This window comes from Aythya ferina (assembly GCF_964211825.1).
Source record: "Aythya ferina genome assembly, chromosome: 26".
NCBI lineage: Eukaryota > Metazoa > Chordata > Aves > Anseriformes > Anatidae > Aythya > Aythya ferina.
In genome coordinates this window covers 2,434,645-2,447,515 of record NC_140324.1, presented here as the reverse complement: position 1 = coordinate 2,447,515, position 12,871 = coordinate 2,434,645, and the positions used below count along the sequence as shown (strand labels likewise).

At 59.3% G+C, this 12,871-nt stretch overlaps 1 protein-coding gene across 1 annotated transcript; it reads right to left on the bottom strand.

The window, feature by feature from the left end:
• Positions 1-3,880: 3,880 nt before the first annotated feature.
• On the bottom strand, positions 3,881-12,654 carry ANGPTL4 (angiopoietin like 4; the record flags this gene model as incomplete). The annotated part of the gene is made up of 7 exons (XM_084498638.1): positions 3,881-5,142; positions 5,668-5,943; positions 6,215-6,310; positions 6,403-6,516; positions 10,769-10,901; positions 11,422-11,532; positions 12,106-12,654. The coding sequence occupies 7 exons, from the start codon at positions 12,652-12,654 to the stop codon at positions 4,961-4,963; spliced, it is 1,461 nt and encodes a 486-aa protein (XP_084354764.1). The 3' UTR covers positions 3,881-4,960.
• Positions 12,655-12,871: the final 217 nt, after the last annotated feature.

Genomic DNA, 12,871 nt, shown 5'->3' with positions numbered 1-12,871 from the left:
GCCCTGTGGGTTTTGTCCAATAGGAGATCGGAGAGACGTTGAGTGGCGGGTGGAGGAGTCCAATGGGGAGGGGGGAGGTGGGGAGGGGAGGTGCTTGGCGGGCTGAGCCGGGACCCTGGGATGAGAGGAGAGGGGGCAGGGAGGGGCCGGGGAGGAGAGGGGGCGGGGGGAGAGGGGGCGGGGTCTGGGGGAGGGTGGGCGGGGTCTGGGCGAGGATGGGTGGGGCCTGAAAAAAGTGTGGGCGGGGACTTGTTTGGGGTGGTGCCTGATTGGGCGGGGTTTGAGGGGGCGGGGCTTGAGGGGCGGGGCTTGGCGGGGCTGCGCAGCGCGGAGCTCAGTCCGCACGGCGGCGGCGTGGGGGGAGGATGGGGGGGACTGGGAGGGGACCGGGGGGTACCGGGGGGGACTGGGAGGGACTGGGAGGGGACTGGGGGTGCCACCCACCGCCTGGGCCCCCCTCACCTTGGTGCATGATGTGGGGGTGCCTGTGCATCCCCCCCAGGCCCTGTGGCTCTGGGGTGCCCCCGACTTCTCCCAGACCTCAGAGCCCCCCAGGCCCGCAGGAGACAGGCTTCGGGGGGTCCCGGTGCCTGCTGATAACCTGTGAGCAGGCAGCACCCGGCCTAACAGCTTATCAGCCAGCTCCTGCTCAGTGAAAATTATTCTTTTTTATGAACGGTAGTCTGAAAATGAGGTGAGAAACACACATTGCGGTCCTGCTGCCATGCTGGGAAATTGTGTGTGGGCATCGCATAAAAGGCAACGGAAGCAGCTGGGGAGGAAAGCCATAAACGCATGGACGTGTGGGGCTCTGGGGGAGATGCTATCGCCTGGCCCAGCACAGGTTCAGGCAAATTGCTCCTCTCCGACAGACAGAGATTTCTGAGGAAGCAGGGAGGAAGTCTCTTTTCACCTTTTCTTTGTAATCTCAGTGCTCACAGAACACACGGTGTAGGGCATCAGGCTTTTAATCTGTGCAGAAGGGAGTTTTATCAACCAGGACTGCAGGAAGGCATTATCAGCTTCTCCCGTTTGTGATATTCATCCTCCCACAGGACCGCAGCCAATGGCCCTGCTGTGCAGTGACTCGAGCACTCCCAGGATATCGAGCATCCAACTGCTGAACAGCGAAATGCTATCGAGAGAAGCAGGGCTGTGATATGCCAGCTGCAGAAGCCCCTGGGGAAGGGAATTACCCTGGGATTCCCTAAGGCAAACGTCTCCCACACCTCCCTTAGCCCTGGTGAGCAGAAGTGAAACATCTCATTTTCATTATCACAAGCAGCTTAATTAGTTCTGAACTGAATCCTGGAGGGTGATGTAGCAGGAAAAAGCAAAGTTATTTCCTACTGGTTGGGATCCAAATCCCTCTCTTCTCCCCCTGCCTGGGAAATGCTGCCTTAAGTTTTGAAGAGAGTGTCCTTGGACATGCGTGTGCAGAGCTTTGATGCTGGCTGCAGGCAGTGAGATGATGTCTGGGCAGGAGGAGGATCAGTGCCCTGAGGTCCAGGGCGATGCCGAGCTATGTGTGAGCCCCAAGCCCCCATTGTCAGCCCTCGGGAGTCCCCCAGGCTCGTGGCGGGTTTTGCGCTGGGGAATTGGCTTTGTGTCACCAAAATCAGCCAAGTGTCACCAGCTGCTGCTGGAGCAACGTGTCTGCAGACACTTTCTGAGAATCCCACATCTAGAATTGCTTGTAGGCCATTGAGCCTCTGGCTGCAGATGTCCTACAAACCCCAAGCATTTTTACTACAATATACTGGGGTGCAAACCCTTGAGAGCAGACACGCCGATGGCATCGGCGTCTTGGTTTTGCTGTGGGTGCTGGAGAGCCTGTCTGGGGCTGCCTGGGCTGTGCCAGGAGGGGTGAGCCACAAAGAACTCGGGCCGTGTTATTCATCAGCTGTTTCTTGGACTTGCCCCAGATTTTGGCCTCGAGCACCACTTTGCCAATTTGCCTTTTTCATTTTGTTGTGCTGCTCAGTGAGACCGCACCGCACAGCCCACCCGGTCGGTGAGGGCTCAGTGTGCTGCTCCCATCTGTCCTCCTCCCAGTTTTCACTGCCTCTTGACAAAAAGAGGCACTGGCCGTGTGTCACCTCCGTGTCACCGCTGGGCACCAAGCATCCCCCGGGCACTGCTGAGACGGGCAGAAAGCTGCGAGGCGAGGATGGGGCGAGGCTGCCCTTGGTGACGCAGGCTGGATAACAAAAAAAAAATAAAATAAAAATCAAGTGGATCGAGTAGCAGCCTGTATTTCCAGCTGCAGGGCGAGGCTTTGCTCAGAGGACTCGAGGAGGACGGCAGATGGAGGGGTTTTTTGGGTGCCAGGAGGTGCTTGCCCCGGGTTCGGGGGGCAGCGGCGCCCGGTGCCGTTTCTGTCGCTGTCACTGGAGGGAGCTGCCACACGCCGCATTCGAGGCGTTTGTTCAAAATGAAGGAGCTGGAGGATCCGAGGGAGGTTTCGGAGGAAAACACAGACCCAGGACGCGTTTTGTGTGCGCAGAGACCGGTCGCAGAAGCTGGTGCAGCTGGCGGCCGGGGAGCGGTGCCGGGGGGACCTGGGGTCGGGGGGCGCAGGCAGAGAAGGGAGCAGCGGGTGTGTGTCGGGTGTGGGCAGGATTTGGGGTTTTCGGCCATCCCCCAGCTGGGGAACCCCCACGTTGTCCTGCAGCTTCTTCTTCTCAGGCCTGAAGATCAAATAAATGCACTTCTTGGGGGTAACCCCGTGTCCTGCTGAAAAATGGCCATGGCTGGGCACGGTGTAGCTGCGGCACTGATTTATATTTTATGCACAAAGCCCACCTTAGGCTAATCACTTCGGCATCCAGGCTAAAACACGGCCCTCCGGGGTCTGCTGCTGTACCCAGGGACTAAACAAGCTTTGGATTAAGCAAATGGAACATTAAAAATGTATTTCTGAAGGCAAGAGGGAGCGGATAGATAGCAGAGGGCAGCGTAATGGGCTCTTTGTGCAATTGTGCTTGGGGCTATCATTAACCCCGGGATTTTCCCCAGGGAAGGGGGGGGTGGACACAGAAGCTGGGGAAGGCGAGCCACATATAGGTGCGTCAGGTATTTGTGCAGCTGCTCCATGGGACTTCCCAAGCCGTGTTTATTCTTGTCTTTCCCTTCTGGCGTGAGCAATTCTTATTTATTTTTTTTTCTCCTCTTTTTTTTTTTTTTTAATCTTTTGTGCTTGTAGAATACCTATGATCAGCTAAAGATGTGTTGCTGTTCTCTCTAGCTCTGCCATCACTCTGGATGGGCCACGTGTCCGGGACCACATGCCCCGCTGCTCTACCTGAGGAGCAGATCATCAAGGCTTCTGCTGGATCCCCAGATTCCTTTACACATAACAACTGCCCCAAACCTGCAATAAATACTTACGGAGATTACTATGCACGTATGTTATGAACAGGTAAGAAGTTATTTACTGGGGCTTCTCCTGCTCAGGTCTGACTTTAACCCATGCAGGTAACTCAGAGCTCAGCCTCTGCTCCTGTTCGAGGTGTTGGCGAGTGCTCGCACAGCACGGAGCCTTCCTGCTGACTGCAAGAAATCCCCCCAGTGCGAAGCTCTGCCTTCAGGGAATAAGGGCCTGCTCACTGTCACTGCTGTCCCAGGGCTTGGTTTCCAGTGAAAAAAACAACATAGAAACCCATCAGCTTCATGCAGACTGAAAACTATGGCTGGGGCTGTAGCACGCACTTCTGTCTCAGAGGTCCACAAGCCTATTGCAAATTGTTCACACCAAGAAGGAAATGTTGTGTTCACATCAAACATGCATAAAAGCAAAGTTTATGAATGCTGTGTGCTCACACAGCTCCCACACAACTTTACTGGTGAACCATCAGGCAAATAATCCAGCCAGGACAGTTACAGGCTTGTTTTTATTAAAAGACATCTTCAGAAAAGATATTTTAGTACAAAAAAAAAAGTTTAAAATACACAAACTACAGTTGTTTTTTTTTTCCAGCGTCAACATTTATAAATTACACCACATTGTTTTTAACACTGCATTTAAATACAGAAACAAAATTAAAACAGGAAACTCATCAAAAAGATCCAACATCCTACAAATGACTATGTACAATATTTAGCAGCTAGGAGCTCTAGCACAGTAGTCAATATGACTTCAATAGGGCAGGATGCTTGGGAAGTCCCAAGACGGCAGCTTGGCCCGTAACAGTTTTTGGGGACCTGCTTCACCCCCCTTTCCTGACACCCACCCCAAAGGCAGGAGCTCCTTTCCTGGAGCTGGGAGTGTTTTCTCCAGCTCCCAGCAAATGCCAGCACAGCCAGAAATCGCAGTGACTTCAAAGCTTTGGGGCCAGGGGAGGTGAGGGAGCCCAAAGTCCCCTTGTCCAAAAGGAGCCCTGCATCCTCCCAGTGACACCCACATTCCCAGCGGGTTGAAGTCACGGGAGCAGGGCTGCATGGCAGAAGCAAGATCAAGCTGTCAGAGGCTCCTGCCCCACGGGGCCAGGGGGAAATAGGGGAAATTCACAGGGGGTGCGTACAACTGGCTTGGGAACAACGGTGAGAGGTGGGATGCGGCAAGGCTCAGTACCCAACGGCTTGGGGCAGGGTAGCAAAACCCTTCCCGTGCCTCCCTTTTACCCCAGCTCATCAAAACCAGCATGGAAGTGTTGAGGCGGGACAGAAAGCACCAGATGACTTGAAGACCCCCCAGGCATGCTCTGGAGGTTGGCCTCCCTGCCGGCAGCTCCCCTCTTGCTTTGGGAGCTCCCATCCAGGGGTTTCGGTGACACGGAGCTGTTTTACGTGCAGTGAGGAGCTGCGCCGTGCCACAGCCCCTGCCCGCTAAAGGGCTGCTAGCAAAGAGAAACTGTCCTTGGGGGCTTCCTGGGGAGGGTGGGCTGATTTTTCTGTAAACACCGAGTGATGGAGCTCACATCTGCGCTCCACGGAGAAGGTCAAGTCTGCAATGGCAGCTTCAGGGCTCTGCTTCCAGTGCTGTGGGTTGGATTTTCATGGTGGTGGACTTCAGAGGGTAGTACCTGCCTTTCCATGTCTTCCAGAAGATGCCCTGCTTGCGCTCGTGCCTCTGGCGAGGGATGGAGCGGAAATACTTCCCGTTGAGGTTGGCATGGCCACAGGTGCTGAACCACCAGCCACCTACCAGGGCAATGCAGAGGAGGGTTAAATCCACAGCACTTCCAGCCAGAACACAAACCCACCTTCAAGACAGCTGCTGCCCCTGCTTTCCCCATACCTCAGGGCTTTGGGAGCTTACAAGAGCTCGTACACATTTGAGGAGTCCCATGCACTGGAAATCCTTGCACAGACCCAGTAGGAGTTCAGGACATGTCTGTATGTCCCTGCTGCTCTTTCTTGCATGCCATAAAACTTCACCAAACCCTGCGGCAGCCCCATCTCAGGCCTGGGTCTGGCCCCTGCTTTACTTGAGGGTGGCAGCCAGCAAAGCCCTTACAAAGGCAGCTGCTTGGGGCAAGACCTGAACCACAGTTTCAGCTACCTCCCCGTTCCTCAGACAGCTCTTCCCATGGATCCCTCCTCCCCCAGGTCTCAGGAGCAAGGGAACAAAGCAGCTCAGCACCAGAGGGAGCATCCAGCCCCAGCCCACCACCCGGGGGTGGAAGGGAAAGCACCCGTCCCTGGGAAGGAAGAGCCCACACTGACCTGAGAGGTGCTTGGCACAGTTTGTGTCAGCTTTGAGGTCGTGGTCACGATCCCGAGTGGAGAAGGGCAGCTGCCTGAAGTCCCCAATGGCATTTTCCAGTTCTCCAGACAGAGGTCCCAGCAGGTTGAGGGTGTAGGCTGTGCTCTCTCCACCGAGGCTGAACTCAAACTGAACCGCCTGGGAATTTCCCTCCCAGTCCTCCAGCTCGATCAGGAGGTTGTACCTTCCCTCCTGGACGAGGTGATGGATCTTCTCCAGACCCAGCCAGAAGTCACCTGAAACAAGAAACTTTGCCTTGGTCCCAGGAACAGGACGGGCTGCAGAGGCAAACGGGGCCCTGGATGGGACAAGTCAGGACACTGCAGCACCTGAGCCGCTGCGTGCCAGGCCGTGGGACAAGTCAGAAAGACCAGACACAACCTTCTCCTCACCCCAACACTGTGCTCCAGCACGTGGAGATCTCTAGGGGCCAACAAGGGGGAATAACTCGTCCTTGGTTAGGCTGTCACTCATCCTGTGATAAGATCGATGCCACCATCCACCTACCATGAAGGTCTCCAAAGCCGTTCTTGTAGGCATCCCAAAGCTGGTCAAAGTCTACAGAGCCATCTGTGCGCCTCTGGATCACTGTCCAGCCACCTTCTGTGGGGATTACAGACAGTCATTTCAGGGCTACCGTCAGCAAGGCTGCCGTGCAGCGTGCTGCGAGGCGCATGGCATCCCCAGCGCGTTACCTGCAGTCATGTCGCAGTAGACTTTGAAGGGCTGAGACCCCGAGGGCTGCACCTGGAAGATGCCGCTGCTTTGCTGCCCGGCCAGGAAGAGCTGCTGGCAGTCCTCTGGGAGCTCTGCAGGAAGAAGGAGAAGGTGTCTGAGGAAACATCCCCGTGTCCCGTGTCCCCCAGCTGCTGTCAACACAACCCCAGCAGGCACAGCCCTCGCCAGGAGCCCACCGGCTGCGTGCACCTACGGCTGTGGTGTTGGATGTGTGCTGGAGCCGGCGGCCCCTGGGTCCCCAGCATTTCAACGCCAGTGACCCAATATCTTCCCATTTATCCTAACGCAGCTATTTGGGCTCCCATCCAAGGCAGAAGCTGGGCATCGGGCCAGGCGGCAGCAGCCCAGGGCTGGGGAGCACGGCTCCCCGGTGAGGGCAGACACCGAGGCACTTCCAGCTCCCTCCAGGGTTTGGGACAGGGCAACCACCTGCAAGGGGAAAGCTTCCCCATCTCAGCCCCATACTGGAGCCCTCCAAGGGCTATGGGGTGGGAAGAAAGTCCAGAAGGTGCCCAACACCCATCCAAGCCAAGCCTGATGCTGCTGCTGGCCAGCAGGGAGCCCGTGGTGCCCTGAGACTCGCTGACCGGGGTGGATGGGCACGGGGAGCCCCGGCTGATCTCGCACAGGGTGAGGCCACCCCCGGCACGGGGCTCCCACCTCTCCTTCCGCCCCTTGGGGACTTTGCCCCTGCCTGCCAGCAACGCAGCGTTTCAACAGCGCTGATAAAAGTCCAGCCGGGAACCGCCACCCGCAGCACCCGGCAAGGAAAAAAAAAAAAAAAAAAGAAAAAAAAAAACTGTTACAAAACCCGAGTCGAAAGGCCGCTGGAGGATGCGTAGAGCCTTCAGCCACGGGGTGCCGGCACGCTCAAGGGGCTCTTTGTGTGCCGGGACAGGTGCCCCCGGCCCCCCGGCCCTGTCACCCCCAGACAAAGGCGCTCTGTTCCCCGCCTGTGGGGGCAGCTCCCGGCTGAACGTGGGGTGGGTTCGGGTGGCTCGCAGCTGCTGCCGGCGTGACCCCGATGCAGGCGGCTGGGGAGACCCAAACACCGGCATCCCCCTCCTGCAGCCCCTCTTGGGATCCCCCCACAGCAGCAGCGGCTCACGGGGGTCCAGGCAGGGAGAGCAGCCTCCCCTCAGAGCCGCAGGGCTTCGTCTGGGGCCAAAGGGTGGGAGTGGGGCCTTTTGGGCTGCTGAGGGGGAGGGCGGCCCCACAGGACATCACACCGGCCCCATCCCCGGCCCCATCCCCATTGGGGCGACGGAGCCAGAACTGGAGGAAAGGTCAGCGGGGAGGGGGGCGGGGGATGGCAATGTGACACCCACCGCCACCTTTCACCCACTTCCAGCCCCTTATCCCCCCTTCGCTCCCCCCCTGCCATGAACTTTCCCCGCCTTGGCGGCCCCCCTCTCACACCCAGTGCTGCCGTTCGCATCCCTCAGCCCCGGCTGATGCCAAGGCAGGACCAGGTGCCACCAAGGCCACTGGTGCCAGCACAGGACGAGAGCCCAGCCCGCATGCATGCGGACAGAGGGTGAGCTTTTTGCACAAAGGATCAAAGCACAAAGCACCGAGCTTTGGGACACCCAGCACATCGCCAACGTGCACGCTCCCTAGGCAAAAGCAGCCAGGGAAGGCAAAGGGGGCTTAAAGCCCCCAGGGAAGGAACCACCCAGGGTGGTCCCCGACCCCACGGCGAGCCCAGCTCACACAGAGGCAGCAGGGATGTCCCGGAGGCTCCCAGCAGCAGCAAGCCCTCGGTGCTCTCCTCGCCTCCTCTCCCACACTATCGCCAGCCCGGGCAGGACGGTGCCCAGGCGGATGCTCGGCTGCGCCACGTGGCTCCCGCGTGCTGAAGTCAGCCCTGTCCCAGCTGGTTTTTTCACTGGGCTCTGACCAAGCTCGTTGTGCTCTTATCTCTTCTGTTTTCCTGGGGCAATGGGGAACTTTCGAGCAGCTGAATGAGGTGCAGCTGCTTGAACAGCCTCAGCTCAATCTTTGTTTGAGGAACATGCTCGTTAGTTCCAGCTTGCGTTGCACATCCGTATGGCACCAGCAGAACAACAAGACCTCCTGGCTGCACTGGATGTTTTCCTTTCCCTCCCCCTTTATTTAGCCAAACAAGGCTTCAAATCAACAAGGCTCACTGGAGCAGCCCCAGGCATGGCACAGTATTTCCCCAGCGGGATCTCCAGGCACGATGGAGGTCACCAACCTGTGACAAACACGGTCCTGGCGGAGGGCAGGGTGTGCCTGGCTGCGCTCACGCCCCACCAGGGCTGTTTGCATCGCCTGCCCCTCACCCTCCCCAGCCCGATTATTTTGGAGTCCCGGCACCACGGGGAGAGCGGGGCTTTACCTTTCGCCTACTGGGCCAGCTGCCAGGGAGCGCAGGCTCTGCCTAAAGACGTGATCCTCTTTCTGCAAGTGATTAAACCTTTCACTCTCGAGGCTGCTCCAAGCCTTCAACTTTCACATGCTTGGCACGCCGCCATCCCTGGCCTGAAAACTTGTGTTCGCTGGATGCAAATAAAAGGGTCTTTCTGAAAAGGCTGCTGGTGGAGTTCATTGCTGCTCCCCTGGGCTGTGCCAGCATCGTGGGTCTGCCTGACAATAGGTAGGGAGCAGCCACGGGCACAAGGCTGAGCCGCGACTGCCTGCTCCAAGAGCTGCCAGCAAGCCTCCCAGGCAGGGGGCACAGGGCCAGCCTTGCCAGATATTGTCTGCTTTAAGATTTGCCAGAAAACTCACTTAACTTGGTAACGAAAGGAAGCCAATTTGTTTTCTGTCACTGATATCAACAACAGGGATTAGGCAAGAGAAGGGGGGAGCTCACGGCTCGGTCAGCCCATCGCTGTGGCTGGGATGCCCAGCAGGCTGAGGGCGCGCAGGGTCCACGGTGTGCAGATGGGAGCCAGGAACACGCTGTGCTGAACTCTCACACACCCCCTTGCTGCACCCCCACAGGTGGTGGGGTCCTCGCTGCGCCCCGAGGCGTTTCACAAGGGCTGCAGCACCCGGCACCCACCAGCCGGCGCAGCCCACATTCAACACCAGGAAATAGCACAGACCTCGCCCACCTCCTTGCACCCCACTTTCAGTTTAACCCGGAGCTGAGAGGAGAGCAGGAGATGCTGCTGGAGACAAGCCACAAAGCAAAAAGCTGGGAGGAAACTGGAAAAAAGAGGTTTGGAGACAGTCCTCCAGCTTGATAGTATTGCTCTGAGCAGGGGAGACCTTGCACAGCCCCACTATGGGCTGGCTGGCCCCGCCGAGCCAGGTGCCAGGAGTTTGGAGCACCGTGTCCCCTCTCTCCTTATCTGCACGGATTCTTTGTTCAGCTCACCCAGTGTTCAAGCACAGCGGTGACAGCTCGGGGCTCCACATACAACCTCCCATGTGCTTTCCCATAGCTGTCCCTGCGTTAAGCCCTAAGCAGGATATCCCCGTGGATCCTCGCCCTGCTCGGTTTCTGTTTGGCTCAGACTGGACATCCCCAGACAGCTGCACAGACGCTTCCCTGGCCAGCGGAGCCAGCGCTGTGATTTAGCTGACACGACACGAGAGCAGCTGCTCCCGGCCAGTGAACCCTGCGGGATCGCAGGTTTCTGTCTGGGAGGGAGGTTGCAAGGCACAGCGTGGCGGGGAAAGCCACCGAGACCCCTCTCCAGGCTGCTCCGCTGCCCTGCGGGAGCTCCTCCATCCCTACCACCCCAGGGGATGCTCCAGGCAGAAACAGGGGCTTTGGATACGACATCCACTCGCCTGCTCTAGCACACATTTCCCAGGGCTGCAACTCTCCAGTGCAGCACCCAGACATTTGCTGCAGCTCAGCACCGTCCTCTAAGGACAGTGCGAGCTGAGGCACTCGCCTTTCATTTTCGAGACCCAAATACAAGCAGAGGGAGATGGTTGCACAAGGATGTAGCTGTCTTCTGATGGTCTAGGACACCCTAACACTCCCTTCTACCCAAGAGGCAGATTCTGCTTGGCAAAAGTGAGAGCAGGTGAACAAGAGCCAACTCCAGGGAGCAGAGAAAAATACCTGCTAGCAGTTTCTTTGCTTCCCACTGCATTCTTAACATCAGGCAGAAAAATTCCTCCTAAACCCTTAAATTCCTGCTGGACTAATACTGATCCTGAAGGCTGGGTCCTGCCCATGCTCCAGATCTTATCCAGCCTGGCCAAGCTCCCAAGCCCCAGTTTTGTGAGCAAATCTCACATCCTGAGTCAGGACAACTGAACCTTTTGTTTCCGAATGACTGCAACTGCTGCTGGTTCGCCCCAGCAAGAATCAGGGCGGCACGTGCAGATACTTACTCTGCGTCAGCACAGAGTCCACGCTCGCGTTCTGGCTTTGGTTGGTGTGGCTGAGGCTTTTCTTCAGGTTTATCTTCCACTTCGGAGACTGCGTTTTGTTGTCCTTCAGGTGTAAGGGGATCAGTAGGTTGACCTGCAAAGAAGAGAAGATGCAAGTCAGAACAGTTTTATCTCGGCTCGTTTTCAACACCGCTGCCCAGCAGAGCCGAGGGGTCACGGCATCGCTGCCCCCCCATCACCAGGGTGATGCTGCTGGGGTCAGACCAGAGCTGGGGGCTGAACTTGCCCAGAGAGCTCAAGGAGCAGGAGGCATCCAAGGCTGGCACAGCCAGGAATTATTATTGTGGGTTTTTCACACCCATGCTAATGATTTTACTCTACAGCTAAACTAAACAGCACAGCACGGAGCTGCTCATTTCCCACACAGCAACACCTCACATTTCACTGTGCAAACACAATGGAAGCTCCCGGCTCTGCTTTTTTGCTACCCGTGCACCAACACCACAGCACAGGGACTTGAAGCCAGAGGACAGCAACACTGCTGCTGCTGCCACCAGCGTGCCGTGCCAGCCGGGTTTTGAGGGATGGCTTCAGGACTCAGCAGTGGTCCCCAGCCACATGGCTGCTGCGTGCAGAGCCGGATGGGTGCTCACCTTGCTCTGCAGGCTTTTAATCTGCAGATTCTGCTTGTCCAGCTTGTACTGCTGCTGCTTGATCTTCTGCAAGAGCTCCTCGATTCGGGAGTTCTGGGCATCCATCAGGGTCTGCGGGGGGGGGGGGAAGAGCTCGGTGAACCCCGCAGCAGCACGTACGGCACGGAGCTGGGCAGGACGGTGCTCCCGGTGCCCTGGGGCAAGGTCCCCGCTGGCAGCTCCCGTGTCCCCAGACCGGTCGGGTCCCCCCCAAACCGCTGTCACAGTGCTCCGGGTGGCTCGGGTCCCTCCGTGCTGATCCCCGAGTCCTGAGAGGGTGGGTCCCCACCAGTGCCCCCAGGTCGGTCCCCCCCAGCTATTCCCGGTGCACGGAGAGGGTCGGGTCCCCCAGTGCTCTCCCTGTGACCAATCCCCGCGAGTGGCTCCCAGGAGGGCGGGGACCCCCCCGCTTCTTCCAGCCGGTCCCGGTGCCCCCCGGGTCGGGTTGGGGTCCCCCTGGGCTCCCCCGGGGCCGCTCCCCCTGCTCGTTCCCGGCGTCCCCGCTCGGGTCGGTCCCGATGGGGTCTGGTTCTCCCGGTGGGATCGGGTTCCCCCGGCTCCCGCGGGGCCGCTCCCCCTCCCCGGTCTCTCCCGGTGCCCCTGGTGGGGTCGGGTCCCCCGGGATCCCCCCGACCCCGCGCTCACCTGCAGCGCTCCCAGGTCCTTGGCGCTCTGGTTCTCTGCCGGCCGCGCCTGCAGCGCCTGCCGGACGCGGCTCTCCAGCTGCTCCAGCCGGCCCTGGATCTCGGCTTTGTCGGCCGCCACCTCCTCCAGGCGCTGCCGCAGCGTCTCGGAGAGGTTGAAGAGCTGCCGGCCGCGGCCCTCCAGCTCCCGCACGCTGGCCCGCAGCAGCTCGCCCTGCTCCTGCGTCTCCCGGGCTTGGCGCAGCAGCCGCCCCATGGAGCTGTTGTGGGCGCTCAGGCGGCTGCCGAGCTCCCGCATCTGCCCCTTGGTCCTGTCCACATGCTCCTTCAGGCCGTGGCCGAGCTGCAGCAGCCCGTGGGCGATCACGTTCACCTCGTCCCAGGAGGCGAACTGCGCCCGCCGCTCCTTGCCGCTCGCCACCGCCCGCCGCTCGCTCGCGGCTCGCCCCGGTCCCGGTCCCGGTGCCGGTGCCGGTCCCGATCCCGGTGCCACCGCCATGCCCGCCGCCGCCGCGGCGCACAGCACCAGCGCTGCCCCCGTCAGCTGCATGGCCGGTCCCGGTGCGCGCCCCGCCGCCGCGCCGCCGCTTTTATCGGCGCTCGGGCGGGGACCGGCTGCATCACGGCGGGGAGTGCCCCGCTGCCGGCCCGCCCCGCGCCGCCCGGCCCCGCCGCTTTGTTCCTTTTCCCCCCGCAGCCGCTCCGGCTCCCGCACCGCCGGGCGCAGCCCCAGCCCCTGGAAGAGCCGTTCCTTCCCTGACAAGCCC